Source organism: Mycteria americana, chromosome 9, assembly GCF_035582795.1.
Source record: "Mycteria americana isolate JAX WOST 10 ecotype Jacksonville Zoo and Gardens chromosome 9, USCA_MyAme_1.0, whole genome shotgun sequence".
In the NCBI taxonomy this organism is placed as follows: Eukaryota; Metazoa; Chordata; class Aves; order Ciconiiformes; family Ciconiidae; genus Mycteria; species Mycteria americana.
This window is the reverse complement of record NC_134373.1, coordinates 38,405,244-38,423,710: the sequence shown is the minus strand read 5'-3', so window position 1 is coordinate 38,423,710 and position 18,467 is coordinate 38,405,244. Positions and strand designations below refer to the sequence as shown.

At 35.2% G+C, this 18,467-nt stretch overlaps 1 protein-coding gene across 1 annotated transcript in view; it reads left to right on the top strand.

The window, feature by feature from the left end:
- Positions 1-18,467, top strand: part of LRP1B (LDL receptor related protein 1B) — a 482,733-nt gene that overhangs the window by 398,938 nt on the left and 65,328 nt on the right. The window contains exons 66-70 of the mRNA XM_075511235.1: positions 5,608-5,724; positions 12,975-13,081; positions 13,762-13,891; positions 14,914-15,020; positions 15,943-16,075. Coding sequence (XP_075367350.1) covers positions 5,608-5,724; positions 12,975-13,081; positions 13,762-13,891; positions 14,914-15,020; positions 15,943-16,075 — 594 coding nt within the window. The remainder of the gene's footprint in view (positions 1-5,607; positions 5,725-12,974; positions 13,082-13,761; positions 13,892-14,913; positions 15,021-15,942; positions 16,076-18,467) is intronic.

Below are 18,467 nucleotides of genomic sequence, written 5' to 3'. Positions count from 1 at the left end.
AGATAGGTCTGTAAAGGAAAAGATGGAAAAATGTTCAGAGATGGAAGAGAACGACAAAAATAGTTGTATAGAACATTCAAAGCTCTCACCATTATTCATCCACACATCAGTAAATGGTTTGATGAAACACATGAGTCTGGACAAGTTTATGCTACCTCTGGGACAACAGAGTAACAAAATTGCAGGTTGTAATCAAGAACAAAGCACCGAGAGACAGCCAAATTTCCATGGATATCTTTCAAGCAATTGACACAAGCACATATATGAAAATGCTTGAGCTGGTAAATATGCCTAGGAAATTGAACTCCTCAACACTGAAAATCTAAAACCATCATTTGAATTGTCAAGAAGGGGAAACTAATTAATCATATCAACTGGAGAGAAGTTACAGTCCAAGAAATCGTTTGGCTTGAAGAAACAGTGAATGCAAAGGAGATGAACCTTTGCCATACAGACTCTTCGTATCCTCTTCTGGGCTATTATAGAACTACCCCTGCATTGCTCACCTTCTGATCCACTTCACAGGTGCTTTCTCCTGCACTGTCCCCGATCACCTTGATCTCCAACATCCCATTTCTTTCCAATTCAGACAGCATTCCAAGCTTCCGAACTCTGGATTCATATTTTGAGTAACCCATGCAAGCCCAACTGATATGGCACGAAGCGTCTTAAAGTAATTCATCTAATAATATCCTCAAGACACAAAATTTAAAAGCAAAGAGGAAAAAAACCCAAAACTAACGCTGAACAGGAAAAATTGTATTTATAATAGGTACTTCACTGTGATTCATCATTTTAGCCAACAGAAAGAATGATGTCCAAGTTACTTGAACAATTAAACAGTATAGTGGTGCAATGCATGCAATCCCAAGTTAAATAGTTTTTTTCAGTAACAATATATACAACTGGTTATGCTGGTTCATATCTAAGACTCATCTTGCCTTTTATCCTGTCTCTGGCAGTGACTGAAAGCTAGTATCTAGGGAAGAATATGCGAGAAAAGCAGGCTTGTAATGAAACTTCCCTGGGATACTCACAGAATCACAGAATCGTATAGGTTGGAAAAGACCTTTAAGATCATCGAGTCCAACCAGAAACCTAACACTGCCAAGACCACCACTACACCATGTCCCTAAGCACCTCATCCAAACGTCCTTTAAATACCTCCAGGGATGGCGACTCAACCATTTCCCTGGGCAGCCCCTTCCAATGCTTGATAACCCTTTCAGTGAAGAAATTTTTCCTAATATCCAGTCTAAACCTCCCCTGGCACAACTTGAGACCATTTCCTCTTGTCCTATCACTTGTTACCTGGGAGAAGAGACCGACCCCCACCTCTCTACACCCTCCTTTCAGGTAGTTGTAGAGAGTGATAAGGTCTCCCCTCAGCCTCCTTTTCTCCAGGCTAAACAACCCCAGTTCCCTCAGCCGCTCCCCATCAGCCTTGTGCTCCAGACCCTTCCCCAGCTTCGTTGCCCTTCTCTGGACACGCTCCAGCCCCTCAATGTCTCTCTTGTAGTGGGGGGCCCAAAACTGAACACAGCATTCGAGGTGTGGCCTCACCAGTGCCGAGTACAGGGGGACCATCACTTCCCTACTCTTCCAGCCTCTAACAATTTGAGAATAAGAGATATTGTGAGTCAAATATATCTCTGTATGCAATAATCCTTGATGGATTTCAGTCTCTTTTAACCTTTGTGAAGTTTTCACAACATCCTGTAACAGGGAGTTACACAGCTTAATTACCTCCCTGAAAAACCATCTCCATTTCTACTTTAAGTCTGCTAGCTGCATGTAAGTTTTTGTGTTGGAGGAGACAGAACAATTTATCCGTATTCCCAATCTCTATGCCATACGCAGTTATGTACAGATAGAACAACTAAGCCTTGACAAAAACAGGGTGGGTTTAATCACATTTTAAAGTTTTTCATAATTTTAGCATTTGAAATATGTTTAAATGATATTAGTATAGCAATAGTTTTAACAGTTTGGTCTTCTGTGTTGTTTTTTTTTAATTTAAAGGTGGTTATTTTTATGAACAAAGTTTGATAGAATACAATTCTAAAGCTGCAAGATGAGTATAATAAAGATCTGCATATGTTGATGCTAATACTAACTTGTTATCGTTTATAGTTAATTTCTAAAGTATTTACAATGCAAAACTTGTATAAAAGGTAATCTCTTTTTTGCTTAAGTGCTGCATAGTCATGTATTTTGCTTAGTCAACATCTGCTACTGTGCATTATTGGAGATATTACATTGAGTAAATGTGTCAGAAGTAGTCTGAATGTATTTAGTCTTCTGTGGTTACTTTCTGACTCAGACAATTGAAGTAGCATTAGGAAATGTATGTTTATTAATGAGTATATGGTGTTTTTCAAGGAACAGTAGGGAGAGTTATTTCATGCTTTCTGTCCAAGCAATTAAAAGAAGCCATTAAATTATGGTAATCCTTGCTCACAACTTTAATACTTTACATTAAAAAAACGCCCTGTTTGAGTTAGAATCTGAAGAAAGCTGTGTGTGTCTTGGAAAGTGATTATAGTCTGCTTTAAAGGTTATATGTATTTCAGGTCTTTCCTAGCATAATGTGTCAACATTGGTATGACTGCTTTCTGCTTCCTCACTTTTTTAATATTAATTTTATTTTTAGCCTAAAGAGTCAAAGTAAGGTTTTTTCTGATGATGAAGAATATGTTCTTTGAGACATTTGAAGGATGCATTATATAAACTTGAACTTCCTTCAACAGGCTTATAATTTCCTGTATCCAGCATCAGTGACAGCCTGCCAAGCTCTAGAACAGCTAGTGATCAAAAGCGGATTTCTTTTCATTTTGGATTTTATCCCTCTCAGGCGCACGCACACACACACATACGAATGCACAAACATGCACATACACGGAATTAAAATCCCCAAATGGCAAGGTAGTGCAATTAGTGACAAAATAGTGTTTTAATTCGTAGGGATTGATATTTGAATCAAAATGCTTTTAAGGGTGCATATGTAATATTTTGGGGGTTGCTTTGTTTTGTTTTCCATTTAAACCTTCATCCTATTTTCTTCATGCTCATTTAGAATTATTTCTGAAATAAAATCCTAGCACAAAAGCTGAACCCCAACCAACCAGCAGCTACCTCAGGCAGTCACAGAAATTTCTGATAAGGATCCTTTGCCTGTTACAGTAGATCAAGGAATCTCTTAATAATAATTTGAAGAGAGAAATCTGAGAATTGAGTTATGAGTACTTACTACTTTGCCTTTGCATCATTCCTATCTGAACTTTCACATTTTAAGGTGGTCTCATTTTAAGAAAAATGGAAAGTAATTTAGTGTTGAAGACAGCAATGACAAAATGTGTGTGGGCCCGTGTGTGCTTTTCAGGGTTCCACAATTCAAAAAAATAAGGTCTTGCACTATTTCCTTTGAGTTGTGTAAATCAGTCTTTCTCAAAGATCAAATATTTGTTCCACAACTTTCCCAAATCTTCCTCTTTGTTATATCTTAGTTCTAGTATCCTAGTGTTTTCCTCGGCTCTCATTAACATGAAGAAGGAAATACAAGACAACAAGCAAATCTGGTTTGTAAGACATTGTCAAGTGTAAGCTGCTACGAGAGATCAGTCAACCCAAAGGAAGAATAAAGCTTTCAGATTTGTGAAGAAGAAAGCGCCTTACAAACATGCAGAATATTTTGTATAAAAAAAATAATTGAATATTCCTTTGTGTTTGGTAAAAATAGAGTAAGAAGTGAAAGATTAATATTCAAGTGGTAATCATAAGGATAGACTACACTCGGATAAATTAAAAAAAAAAAATCCAGCCTTTCTTCACAAATGTAAAGAGGCAATGCTAGAAAATGGATTTAGCATCCTTGAGAACTGGATAATTCTTTATGAAGAGTAAGAAAAGATATATTGCGTGTTGCCTTCATCCTAGCAGGCAGCTGAAATGAAGGGATGTCATCTCTGGCTTTTTTGTATTACTGATTAGATCTTGGTACTCCTATTGAATGTGGAAGGATAAATAGAATACAATCTGTCATTAGTCTTTAGGACTCATTTTGTGGGCAGAGATGTTAATGGAAGATTGTAGACTTTACTAGAAGTACTTTAATAAATATAGGATGGATTTCTGGTTTGAAACTTGATCTTTTGCAAAGCTACAGAAGCAAAATACAAGAGTCTCTTATTTTCAGCAGGGGGTATTTTTATGTTTTGTAATGTTAAATATTTAAGTGCTTGCCAACACAAGTATTTGAAATGTCATGATTGAAATGTTATAGACTGTCATCTTGAGAAACATCGCAGGAGGAAGTGTTTTGGGAGAAAACTACTTACAGTCATGATATTGGCAGAGAATAAGGATAATGCAAAAGGCGGTATTGTAATTACCAAATTTTTGAGTGTACACAACTGAGCTGCATCACCATTTACCTCCACCTTCTTGATATTCAAATGTAGTTTTGATTTATCACTCTAGTTACAGAACCACACCTCAAACAAAGCACAAAAAGCAGCAGTTTGGGCCATAGCATCAAATCTAATACCTCTAATTTGTGGTCCTTTCCATTTCACGGGCAGAGAAAGCAGGTTGATTTAAGCAAGTGTTTCACTCCTCCTTCATTCTGGCAGTTATTAGAACTCATCAAGTTGTCGTGATAGCAGTATGAAGTCTGAACTGACATGCTATGAAATAGCTTAGTGGAAATTTAAAAAATTTCTATTGAAATATCATCACAGTGACATGTAATTTTAAATATGTCATTGAGGCTTTTACAAAGCAAACTTTTTTTTTCAAAGAAAATGTCACTGATAACTTTTTAATTTACTTCATTTCATCTCAGTCCTTAGAACCTGAAAGAATTACTCAAGAAATAAAAAATATAAGTAAAACACAGAGGCAGCTCCTTCCTGCTGGAGGAGTTCAGAATGTTCATGCATCTCCAAGAGGCTTTGCCTACAATGCTGCTCTGTAACCGCAAAAGCTCATTGAAAATTTACTGCATGAAGAAAATTAATCTCAGTTTAGCATTATATGCTTTATAATGTTTTACTTTGTATAAGTAGAATTCCAATCCAAGACATCAGAAGGTGAAAACATAAATCAAAATGCAGTTTTCTGTCAGGTATGATTAGTCTTAAATTATTATATGCAAACATAGCTTTTGAGAAATATATATTTTGTACATTTTCAAATAAATATTCTCTTGGTTTACTGTGATCTGATCTTTTGTAAAGCAATCTTACCTATAAATTCAGGGAGAAGTCAATGCAGTTTTTGAGATTCAGTGCAATAATACCCTCTCTTCAAACTAATTTGTGATCACTTCTGAATTTCATATTTTTTACTTTAAATGACAGTATACAGTCCATATTTCAATTTTATAATCAAATTTATGAGCATATCTCTTTTGGTATGAATGAATAAATAGAATCTTAAAGAATGTGGTATGAGAAATAAATTATTTCTGAAAGTAACCTTTTAAGTACTATGGTTGCTCCTTCTTAAATGTATCTAGCAATATTGTCTTGTCACTGTTTAGTAGCAGTCTTTCCCATTTTGACTCGTTGTCTGCAATAACGTAAATGATATTCATCTTAATTACAGATAAAAAAACTTGTGGGCCTCATGAATTCCAGTGCAAAAACAACAACTGTATTCCAGATCATTGGAGATGTGACAGCCAAAACGATTGTGGTGATAATTCGGATGAAGAAAACTGTAGTAAGTAACTTTTACCTAAGTACATGTTATAAGGAGTGGAGTCAGTTTAGCAACATGTCAGACGAAACTTTTCAATTTTGATAAACTGCACGTGTATGTTTTTATACGATGCCATGTGATCTGTTGAAAATCAGTTGACCAGAATTGAAAATGTCCCTTGCTGAAATTCAATTTTATTCATTCTTATAAAGAGCTGTAATTCTGTATCAGCTGTGCAAAAATGCCTGACCTATGACTTCTCAATAATCTGATGAATTCAAAATAAATATTACAATTAGTTTACCTTTGTCAATAAGTTATCTTATTGAGTCTTATCTCTAGATAAGAATCATAAAAACTGCTCAGTGATAAAGTGATAAACATTTGTTAATAATAAAGTTTGATCAAACACTACCTGCCCTTCACTGTCATTATATTCCTGAGATGATTTGCCTTGTTTTGTATCGTGAGAAGTCCATTTCTATAATACTTAATCACATTAAGAAGTAGATGTTGTTATTCAACATATCAGTTAGCCTATTTTTCTCCTGCCTATGAGGAACCGGAATGGCTAATAAATCTCTGTAATACCACTTTCAGTGAGTTAATTTACATCTGGTTCTCAGGAAGAAATGACAAATTCTTAATGGTTTTATCTCATAATCATTGCCTTTATAAAATATTTCAAGAGGGAAATTCCACAAACAGTTCTGAAGTCCTTCTCTTCAGTTGACAATTTCTGTTCTTTTTTTCTTTTGTACTTAGAAATCTAAGAAATTAATATCTTGTTGTGTAGGTAATCTTGAATGCATATTCCTGATTGTATGTCATGAATGTATATTTAGTATCTTCAGGGTGATAACCTAGAAAGCTTAATAAATTAGGCATTCTAATGCTGAGTACATGCTGTCTGCCCCTTTCTCCAGTTTGAGACATGGTGTCCGTAGGTACATGACGTCTGAAGACTAGCTCATTCTGCTTTAAAGGTTAAAGTGGATTTGTCTGCCTTTTCATTATTATCTACATTTGAAAATGTTGTGAGTTACTGCAAGCAATAGTGCTGTAGTTCTCATATGCAAGTGTTTCATCTAAAGGGGAAAATGTGATGTGGCTCAGTATTCACTCAGAACTATTTATTGTCATACCCCAGGGGGGGTTGGCACACAAAAGCTTGCTTAACTTTGTGGGAGATTTTACTTAGGAATTGATTATTAGTGCCAGTGGGATTTTTCCATTTTCATTTGTATTATAAATACCAAGAAATTATTTTATGTTCTTTTATTCTCATGTAAAAATCAAATAGAGAGACATAGTTTTGCTATCGTGGTGTTAATCTACATGACTAGATAATCTTTTGGAAAGCTGAAAATTTAAAAAAAAACAACTTCCACAAAACTTTATTGCTGTTTGCAAAATAAGTGTCAAGGATCTTATTTGAAATTTACCACGTGTGAAGTGGGATTTATTTATCAACCAATATTAATTTTTTTTTTCCTTAAAGTTTAGATTCTCATAGTACAAAGTGATTAAAAAAAAAGTTCAAATAATAAGGGCGCAATCATCTATCTGGGGTTTTTTTACATATATATATATTTATTAAGCTTGCCATCTTTGTGTTCACATCAATAATTAAGTTATATATTCAGTTCTTGGCTGTTTTCTATACTTGCAGATAAAGAAATCTGTAGTTAATTGTAATGGACGGAATTAGTGAGTTGAGAGTACGCAGACACAGCCAGTGCACCAAACTAAAGGCCGGAGTGGTGAACTGTAGTTTGTGTTAGCTTTTTTTTTTTTTAACTTTCTTTTGCTTGTCAAATGCATACTTCACTTCTAATTCTTGAATCCCATATTCTGCTGTTTAAATTAAATACAGTAGGCTGACACAGTTGTAAAATTCAAAATATTGGAAGCATTGGGAAAATACATAATACTGTTCAGTTGTTTGTAATAGATATATAAAATTCTTTATAGGCTGTCAAGCCACTTATAGACTAAAGTGTAATGAAACAAATATATATGAAATTAGAACTTCAAAAGCATTTGACAAAATATATTACATTGCACATTACGATAAGTTGTTCATAGCATACAGGAGTATACAAAGGGCTTGTCAGGCAACTATCAGAAAATGAGTTGTTTCTGAAGAATGCAGAATGAACTCATTGAATTATAGGAATTCAGCTCAAGTATTTAGTAATAGGTTCTTTGCATGCACACGCAGCATCCTGGTAAAGTTACCAGAAGTGAAACAGAATGCATGTTAAAACATATCACATATAGGTGTGAAAAATTATTAGCGGTATAATGCAAATAGTTGTGCCCGTTATGACTTTGCTCTTTAACTGTATTTGTCTCACAGTCTATTGGTCTTTAACTATATTTGGACCCTCCCAAATAAGTAAGGGTTATTAGGAAGGTTATAGGTCTATACCGAGTTAGCACTAAGCAAAGTAGAATGCATTTTTAACTCTTCTGACTTAATATTTTTTGGAGGGGGATTTTGCTTTCAGGGTTTATTTGGATTTTTAAAAACAAATTAGAGCAAAAATAGTATTTTCTCTTTCAGGGAACTTCAAAAAAGGAAAATTCCATAGTAATGACTATCTTATTCCTGCTGAAAAGGAGGCACCAGTAATGTTTTAGTGAATGTAATTAAAGAAAATATGATTCACTGTAAACATTGAAGCACAGCAAATGTAATAATCCTGTAGAAAGGCATGAATTCAATCAGCATAAAAACATTGCTGTTGCTAGAGAATCTTCTCAATGCTGTTTTGTTGCTCCTACAAGTTGTCAAGAAAAGAAATTAGTTAATTTTGTCCTGGGATAAGTTTGTATCCCAAATGCAGTGAGAAGTAGCAATTATTTAATGTTTAAGTGAAAACATTTTCAACCAGCATATTGAAAGAAACTAAGCTGGAGCGTCTGATAGTGTCATCTTGAGTAAATTTTGAGTGGATAGTGCTGTAAATTCACATTCTTTACATTGCTTAAGGCTCAACTGGCTTGATGCAAGTCAGATGATGGCTCGTGTCAGTTGTCTAAAAGCAGCCAGGTGTCAATGCTAGCCAAAGGCAAGTATGCTATTTTAGTATGATAAAATGATGTGTATCAAAGGCTTCTTCTTTTATATACACCTACCAGTCTTATGCTTAGATTAACAAAGAACAAGTGTCGTCTTTGTTTTGGTGAAATACAGTGCTAAGTAAAGTTAATGAAAATAAATAAGTAAAGAAAATCTGCATTTAATGCCACATTATGAAAAAAACCCCCACCTATGACCACTTTAATTACCTTGTGTTTACAGGTATTCATTCTGCAGGATGGTCCATGTTATTGTTTTTAGCAGTATTGTAATGGAGGGTGTAAAAGAAGTATTGTAGTATTGTAGCAGTATTGTAAAGAAGGGTGGTTTTGTTTTTTCCTTCTCTTCCATTTTGTCACGTGTGCTGTTTTTGGCTGGGACAGAGTTAATTTTCTTCATAGCGGCTCGTATGGGGCTCTGTTTTGGATTTGCGCTGGAAACAGTGTTGATAACCCAGGGATGTTTTCGCTCCTGCTGAGCAGTGCTGACACACGGTCAGGGCCTTTGCTGCTCCTCACCCCACCCCACCAGCGAGTGGGCTGGGGGGCACAAGGAGCTGGGAGGGGACCCAGCCGGGACAGCTGACCCCAACTGCCCAAAGGGCTATTCCAGACCATACGGCGTCATGCTCAGCATATACAGCTGGGGAAGGAGAAGGAAGGGGGGACGTTGGGAGTGATGGCATTTGTTTTCCCAAGATGGTTACACGTAATGAAGCCCTGCTTTCCTGGAAGCAGCTAAACACCAGCCTGCTGATGGGAAGTAGTGAATGAATTATTATTTTGCTTTGGTTGTGCATGCAGCTTTTGCTTTACCTATTAAACTGTCTTTATCTCAACCCACAAGTTTTCAAACTGTTACCCCTCTGAGCGGCTGTGTGTGGCCTAGCTACCCTCTGGGGTTAACTCACAACATCATGATGATACTGTTTCACTGATGTTATGTGGATGCGTCATACCGGATACTTGGCTTATTGAAAGGTTTCAACTCCAACACAACCATCTAGTAGTAGATCTGATCAATACTCATTCATCACAAGAAAGTGTGGCCTAAGTATGTCCCCTAATTCCTCTAAATCTTTGTGATCTACTGCCAAATGCCAGGGTGAATCAAGAGGTTAATGTACACTTCTTACTCATTTTGGTTGGGATGCTCCTATCCCATGTTTGTATTGCTGTTACTTCTTCTACGTGCAAGTTCCACGTTTCCTATTATACAAATTAGTTTCTGTAAAAGTTTGCTTTGTAACAGCTGCTACAAGACAGAGAGTTCTCACAAGGAGCAAACATACTTGTCTTGCACAAATACAGGAAAAAGTACACTATGAGTTTGAACTTCATATCCAATTTTAAGAAAAAAAGTTATGGTTTTTTCCCCTCAAAATTGTATATCAGTACATCAGTCTCCTAAAAAATCCTTTCTATTCAAGACGTAGTGCAATATCTATACCCATCAAATGCAAAATTGAACCCCTAATATTAAATAATTTTAAATATTTCCCATGAGATCTTTTTCTTGATACCATTTAAGTTGACGACAAATGTCTGTTGGCTCTATAGATTATTTTCAGAATTTAAAATGTGAAAGAACTAGATCATCTTATGTGCTCTGTTTCAAATAAAACTCTTTCCAATAATTAAAAAATGCTTTTCTTGGGAAAGAGTTTCAATGTTTTTATAAAGCAGAAACTGAAAGATGCTGTCCTTCATTGGTTATACAGAAGTCTATTAATACTTATTCCTTTCACTAACAGTCTGAGCACTGATGGGAAAGTACTTTTCTGTGTTCATATGTAAATCACAGAGAAGTATTCCAGCAGCAGAAGAGATATTTCTTGCAAACGGAGAATTGAGAAGTTAGCTCGTTGTGTACATTTTTCCAGAATCAAATCTCTGTTTATAAATAATTCATTAGCAGTATAGAAAATGTATTTGCTTATATTTTGCAAATCAATATAGAAACATGACAAATGTTTATTTGCATGTGGATTACTTTTTCCACAAATTATTTCCTTTAAATAATTTATCATATTGTGAACTTCCTCTTCCTGGCCTGTTGACAACAAAAAGAATCAAATGTCAGTGATTTGCTAACGTTTATACAATGAGCTTTTGCTTTGAAAAAAATGCGAAGTAGCATGTGTATACTCTAAGAATCCATATAAATGCTAACCTTTGATTTGCTTAAATATAACATTGCTGGAGAACTGATGCAATTTCTGTAGATCTGCTTTTATTATGATTTTCCTACAACTGCAAAATGAAAAGTTGTGCCTACCTGAAAAATGAAATTTCTCTTAAAGACCTTCAAACGTGGTCATTTGAATTTTTTTATGAAGTGAAGAAAAAAAAAGTAGCTGAAAGGTCCGTTAAAACTATTCCTTTCTTGAAACGGTTTATGATTTTTATAAATCCAGAAAAAGCCCTAAGTTCAACTTTACCTTAGGTCTGCGCAACTCATGTCTAGTATATTCTCATGCTGATATTTACCAAATTCTTCTGAACTGGAAGCCTCTAATTTTGTGTTTGCTGTCCTTGATCACTATGGTACATTTTTCAAAAGCATTCATGCTTCCACCTTCCATAACCAGCGAAAGGACCCTTTAGCATTACCCAGTCCATTACTGTCCATTGCTGCTGCCTGCTCTCAGTCTCTCCCCTTTCTTTTTTACCCTTCCTCCAATGATTTAGTCACTGTCGTTTACCATTTGCCTGAACTCTTTTCCCATCTCTCTGTTGAAAAGGTCTTACTAATTAATCCTTATTCTTGATTTTACATTATTTACATCACACAACGTTTACTGCGATGGAAATAATCCCACAAATAATCCTTGTTTGCTTTTTCAGTCCTGCTTTCCCAAAGCTCTCTGACTAGCATAGTCTAAATTGCATGTAGAGACTTGCTTAAGTTCTCCTCAGTCCCCACTACTTCTCTCCCTTTGTTTAATCTAATGGTCCAAAGTCCAGACATTACCTTCATTTTTTCCAATGTCTTTTTTAATGGTCCTCATTTTCAGGAGGAAAGCACGTAGTATTCTGCTGGGGGAATCTTCCACACTGGTCCCCTTGCCCATGTTTTTGTGGCAGCAGCAGCGAAAACGCAGAGCTGTGCAGACAGTGAAGTAAATAGGCTGAAGCAGCCAGTCTCACCTTCTCAGGGTTACTCCATCACTCCCTGCAGCCTGCTTCTCCTGTTCGCTTTGCCTGTATCTTGAATTAATTTTGTATCTACTCTTTCCCTTTATTGCATCCACCTTTTATAATGACTTCAGACCTCCCTGTGTTTTATTTCTTCCTAGGGATTAGAACAACATACCCATTTATCTCAAAATATCCCACTTAACTTCCAACCTTTATGTCTCCTATCCATATGTAAGCTCCTTAGATTCTTTTTATCTAACATCTCCCTTCTGTATCCCTCAAATTACTTGAAAATTCCATCCTTATCCTTACCTTTTTTTTTTCCTTTTCTGTGCTTTCTAACAAATTAATGGGAGTGGTTTTTTTATGAAAGTATACTGTCCATTAACTTTTGCAACTCACTGTATTCTCAGTCTGTTAAATCTCTCTAACAATTTTGTCAGTATTATTTAAGTCAGTGGATTATTGTTATGCTTCCTCCCATACTTAATTTCTGGAAAACTGATTTTACTTGAAACCCCAAACCTTACTTCTTAGGCATTCCATTTACCATCTCAATACTGTTCCCCTGAATGCTTAGCACAGGGGAAGCTGACTCTTGACACGCACACGTATATTAAAAGGTATGTGATAAATGGTATGCTATTGTGTGATGGGAAGTGAAAGATTTGGTTAGTTCTAATTACATTGGATATTAACAGGTGCAAAATGAATTTCTAGTCGCTGGTACATCTCTCACAAAACCTGTAATAACATATGTGCATTATAATAAATAATATTTATATAGTCAGCATCACATAAATTTCCAAAGAAATTTGATAGAACTGAAACGAAAGTATTTTCATTACTGTCTTACTATATGTAAATGAAATTTAGTTATAAAATGTTATGAAACAAAATCCAACAGAAAAAAAATCCTTATAGTTTGCAAGTTAGTGGTTTTGACTTTGTTACAGTCATTCATTGATGGATTCAGGGTTTTATGTATAAAATATTTTACGGAAATGCTAATAAACCTAGGGTTGTTACTTTTCTTTATTCAGAGCCTCAAACATGCACTTTGAAAGACTTTCTTTGTGCAAATGGAGACTGTGTTTCAGCAAGATTCTGGTGTGATGGAGACTATGACTGTGCAGACGGCTCAGATGAGGTAAGCTTCTTCCAAGAAAAATATTTGTTTAAAAAATTAGTAGTTTTATATTGTTGGATAATGGATTCCCACATATGAATATTTTTAAAAGCAGCAATGGGAATTCTACACATGAATCCATATACGCAAATATCTTTACTAAATTAAAACTAAAACTATTGAAATAGTTATCCTAAAAAGAGAACATGCAAATAAAATCAAGTCATGTTAACAATAGTCTACACCTTTTTGTCCCAGCAATGATCTGGACCTCTTCCCATCCTGGAAGTATTTTGTGTCCTGGTTGGGGAACTAGTTTTTCTACACACAGCAGTGGTGTGCTGTGGTGTGCTCTGGTTTGGTTTGGTTTGTGAGGGCTTTTTTTGAGAAAACACCATGTAGACTGTTTCTTGTGTAGCAGAAGCTCGCTGCATATTTGCTTTGCTCTTTTTCTGTTCTTTCCTGTTCCTTTTTGTCCCTTCTCCTTTCCTGCAGTGCTGGAGCTCAGGTGCTTCCCAGCTACTTAGATGGTGCAAGCCACCTTTCATGAGTCTTATCTACAAACATGTTTTATTTCACAAGGCATTACTGTATTTCATAGTGTGGAGGAGTATAGGCTGTAATTTCTCTGATTGGCTGTATATTTACCAATGTTTGTATTAAACTCTTGATCTCGTACATATGTTGGTTTTTTGTGCCAGAGGCATTGTGAAACAGGCTGTTCAAGAGATCAGTTCCAGTGTTCCAATGGTCAATGCATATCAGCGAAATGGAAATGTGATGGTCATGAAGACTGCAAACTTGGGGATGACGAGAAAAATTGTGAACCAGGTATTGTTTTAAATAATGCTGAGAAATAAAATGAAGCAAGGACTAAATCAGAATGAACAAAGAGAAAATAAATCAACAAATCAAGATTCCTTGTTCACTAGGGGTAGGAGGAGTGCAAAGAAATCTGAAATACTTTATCTTTGGGGTGTGTATCTTTGTGTTCTACTCATGTTTTGGAAACCCCACTTATGTACAGCTATGCGATAAGAAGCTTTTTTGGGGGAATAGTATTTAATTATATTGAAATATAATTCTATAATGTATACTCAGCTTATACAATTCTGTTCTGAAAAGAGCAGTAATTCTTGGCATGTTACTAAAGTGTCTCTGAGGATTTTTTTGCTTTGTGGTGTTCATTCAATTTTTACTAGTCCTTATGCAAAGGTTTTCTCTAGCAAATTATTATTTTTGTTGTTATTATTTCCTTATTACTGTCTTGGAAAATGCAGTTGTTTATTTTTGCAGGAATCTTCCTAAATTTTTTGTAAGCTTCGTCTAAATAGGTGCAGTTGGTAGAAGCCTATGATGAAACTCCTCTGATTTACAATGCCACAAAAATTTCCACCTGTATTTTAAATAAAACTGATTAATATGTTTTTATTTTAATTGTAATAAGGTCTACTTTCTAAAACCATAGTCTTATAAATTAAGTTTAATTATAAACACTTACGTAACTTTAGCTAAACCATAAGCCTATTTTAAGGAATGCATTTTTTTCAATATATTCATTCTATGAATATGTGTATGTGTCCATTGTTACCAAGCACAAGGAGAGCACAAAAAGAAATTTCTCAATGATAAAACACAAATATCCATTCTCTATCATTATCCATTTTACTTAGGATACAACAATTAAGTTTTGTCAAATATTTCGTTGTAGTTCATGAAAGTTTGGAAAAGCTCTGATCAGCTACAGATAACATGTTTGCTCACTATGTTAACCAGATGAAAACATTAAATTGTAAAGCAACTTATTTATTAATTCTCTTTTTCTTAATGCTAAAATATGTGTTTGTAACCAGCATCTCCAACCTGCTCTCCAAGTGAGTACGTGTGTGCAAGTGGAGGCTGCATTTCGGCATCTTTGAAATGTAATGGAGAGTATGACTGTGCTGATGGATCTGATGAGGTAGCTGACAAATTTCTGATGATTTTTTTTTTCCTACTATCTGACATGAAATTTGTTAACAGTTTTAGAACTGAAAATAATTAAAAAGTCAAATGGGGTTTTTTTGCATCCATTGAACACTGTCAGATTACTTAGCCCCATGATTTTGGTTCCCTGGTAGTTACATTGCATTATGTTTGTTTGCTCTTGTGGTCACCTTTTGGAGTAGACAAATTTGTTTCCCCTGAGTCAAAACCTGAGCGTGGTTCTGGGGGAGTTTTCTTCAGGGACTGCTCTGTACTGGCAGCGTGGACAAGTTTGTGTCACATTTGGCTCCCTCTGTCCTCTAGATTCATCTAATACAATCCTACCAGGCACTGCAGCCTCTGTGGGTCTTCATGCCATGCTCTTCCTACATGTTGCACTGTTGGTATCTTTTTAAAAAATTACCACCTTCAGGTACAACTTCAAGAAAAAAAGACCAAAAATAGTTGTTATTTTGCAGAGCCATAAAGGTGCCAGTTAGAGCCTGAAGGATGCCCGAGCCAAATGCTACATGGTGCAGGTGAAGACAGTCCACTCCAGAGGTTTCTAGTCCTGATCAATGTGGATATGAGTCAGTTTGCACTAACTGGCCTCATGTCCAGGGTTGGTTCTCTTAGGGCAGTTGACTTCAGAAATGTGAATGTAGCCGTTGTTTCCATTGCTAATACTAAGCAACATAAAGAAGTAATATCAGAACATATATAATGTGTGGTTACAATTTCACTTGGACTTCAGTAACTATTTAAATTGCACATTCCGCTGTCAGGGGCAACTTAATTGTATTAAATATGTAGGGCAACAAAAAAACCAGTGGTGGTAAATTCTGTTAGGTTTGTCTTTAAGTACGTTGTTGTTTTTCTCATTCATTAATACTTAGTTCATATCTGTATTCACACAGATGGATTGTGTAACAGAATGTAAAGAAGATCAGTTTCGATGCAAAAATAAGGCCTACTGTATCCCTGTCAGATGGCTTTGTGATGGGATCCATGACTGTGTGGATGGCAGTGACGAAGAAAACTGTGACCAAGGCAAGAGACACTTTTCTTTAAAAGGCTTACTTTATTGGGTTTTGTATTAACACACGTTGTACACGTTGTAAGTTAGTGGTACCCTGGCCATTCTGAGTGATGAAATGAAAGCTCTGTGACCTCTTTCGACAAAGACAGTGTAGCAGCTTCACAAACGATTTGCAGAACAAAACAAAACTTACGTTGTTTGTAACTCACAGCTCATTGTTCCTTCTTTGTGTTTCCTTCCCCAAGGACCAAAAGGTTGTGTTATTACTGAAAGCATATTCTGTCTCATCAGAGAAATCGGTAATAAGTCCAGTTAATTTACAGTTTTATAGGCAACAATAAATTACAAAGCCATGCAATATAAGGAAAAATTGCTAAATAAGTAATCTTAAGACCCCAGTTTTCTATTTATTTCCACGGAGATGAAATGTTGCAACTAACCAGAACCCATAAAACCACATTTTGAATTCTCGCTCTCCTTAGAGAGCAAACTATGCACATAAGTTGATTCACATGAAGCTAAACACTACGCTCAGGCTTTCATGTTTATGATTAAGCTTCCAAATATGTTTTTGAGAAATACATCTGTTGGTCTAGTTCTTATAGTTGCTGCACATTCACAAATCTTGTTCTAATATGTCTTTTCAATTGAGCATTCGTATATATTTACATACATATCTCTATATACATACACACACGTAGATGTATGCAATTAAACATTATTAAACAAGTTCTCCGTAGTATTCTTTCTGAGGGTAAGACCATGCAAGTCTTTATTTCTGAATTTTTTTAACTGAACCTTGCTTCAGCTACCAGCCAGTAGCAGTGCAACTCTGCACAAAATTCTTAGTAAGTGTAGTAATTCAGTGTGTGACACACAACTTCTTATTCAAGAAATTTTTTTAAAAAACCAAAATTTTACTCAGCATTTTGTCAGCTTCTTGGGTTTTTTCCAGTTTTTTCTTCTTTCCTTTTCTTTAAAGTGAGTAGTTCTGTGTGATAGTCATCTACAATCACATGATATGCCTGTAACTTCAAAAGCGTAATGCAGTACAATAGTAAGTAATAATAATCAGAGATGAAGCAAGCAATTGTGGAGTAAATATCCTTCCCTTTTTTTGTCATAAATCTATTAACCAACACATACCACTAGGAAAAAAAAGAAGTTATATGGGATGATTAATTTTGAAAGAGAGACCAGAAAATGAAGAAAATGGGAAGAATGTTCCAGAGACGTTTAGATGCAAAGAGAAAAACATCATATTTGGAAGTGTTTAAGAATGAATTGTTTTGAGAAGACTGAGATCAACAAAGTTTTAAAAAACTTCTAGTCCATTTTAAAACTGCTTTTAAAATACCTGGACTGTATCTCTTTAAAAAACAATGAAGTGTAAGTAAGTAGTAACACGCTTATTTTATCTGAAGCCCACATTATTCTTTGGATAGCATAATGGAGCTTCTGTGAACTGCAAATTGCTTATAATGCAATAAGAAGCCTTTTGCCTAGTTGGTTATTGCTATAATAGTTTGTATTTATGTCACAATTATGATTTCTGTTATAGAAATCTATTCTATAAAGGAATTATGACAGGCAGAGCAATCACATGAAACAAATGCCAGTTTATCTCACTGATAGCCGATTTTTTTCCTCTTTGGAAATACAGCAAACACAAATGGAGTTTTATTCTACAGCATTCGAAAACAATCTCCATAATATTCATCTGTAGTCCACTGTACATATTTATAAACATAGCTCTTTTCAATCTTATTATACAACTAGAATTATGGTTTTATTGTGATTACACACACAATTATTTATATTCATGTCTTTCATCATGAAGAATACTTGAATTTTATATATTTTTCCTTGGATGATAATAAAGAATATTTCTGTTAATGTTCATAAGTTGTATTTGCAACGGGAGTGAATTATATTTGGTAACATAGTGTGAGAGTTCCCAACATCCTCTTACACGGTGGGTATTTCATGCAAATTAATTTTCTGGAAAAAAAATTTAAACCATTCTGAACCCTTCATAGCGAAAGAAAGCCTTCTGTTGATTCTAATGGGGTGTGAACAGGGCACTGAATGAATAAGTAAAAAGCCACTGGAGCCTGATCTAACTATTAGGATGGGTGTAACGCACTGAGGTAAGCCACAGTGAGAGTTTTGGTGTTCTCATATAAAATTGCATTGGTTCCTCCTCTGCAGGTACACGGCCTTATTTTATACTCTACTTCTCTCAGGAAACTGAGAACCCAGTTACCATAAAAATGTATTATGTATAAAATTAATTTCAAGAAGTTTCCATAACTTTGTTGATTGGTAGTGGTAAAATTTAGTTATAATTTTGAAACAAAATGCCTTCTTACTGCTACACGTATTAAAACTGAATCCAACTTG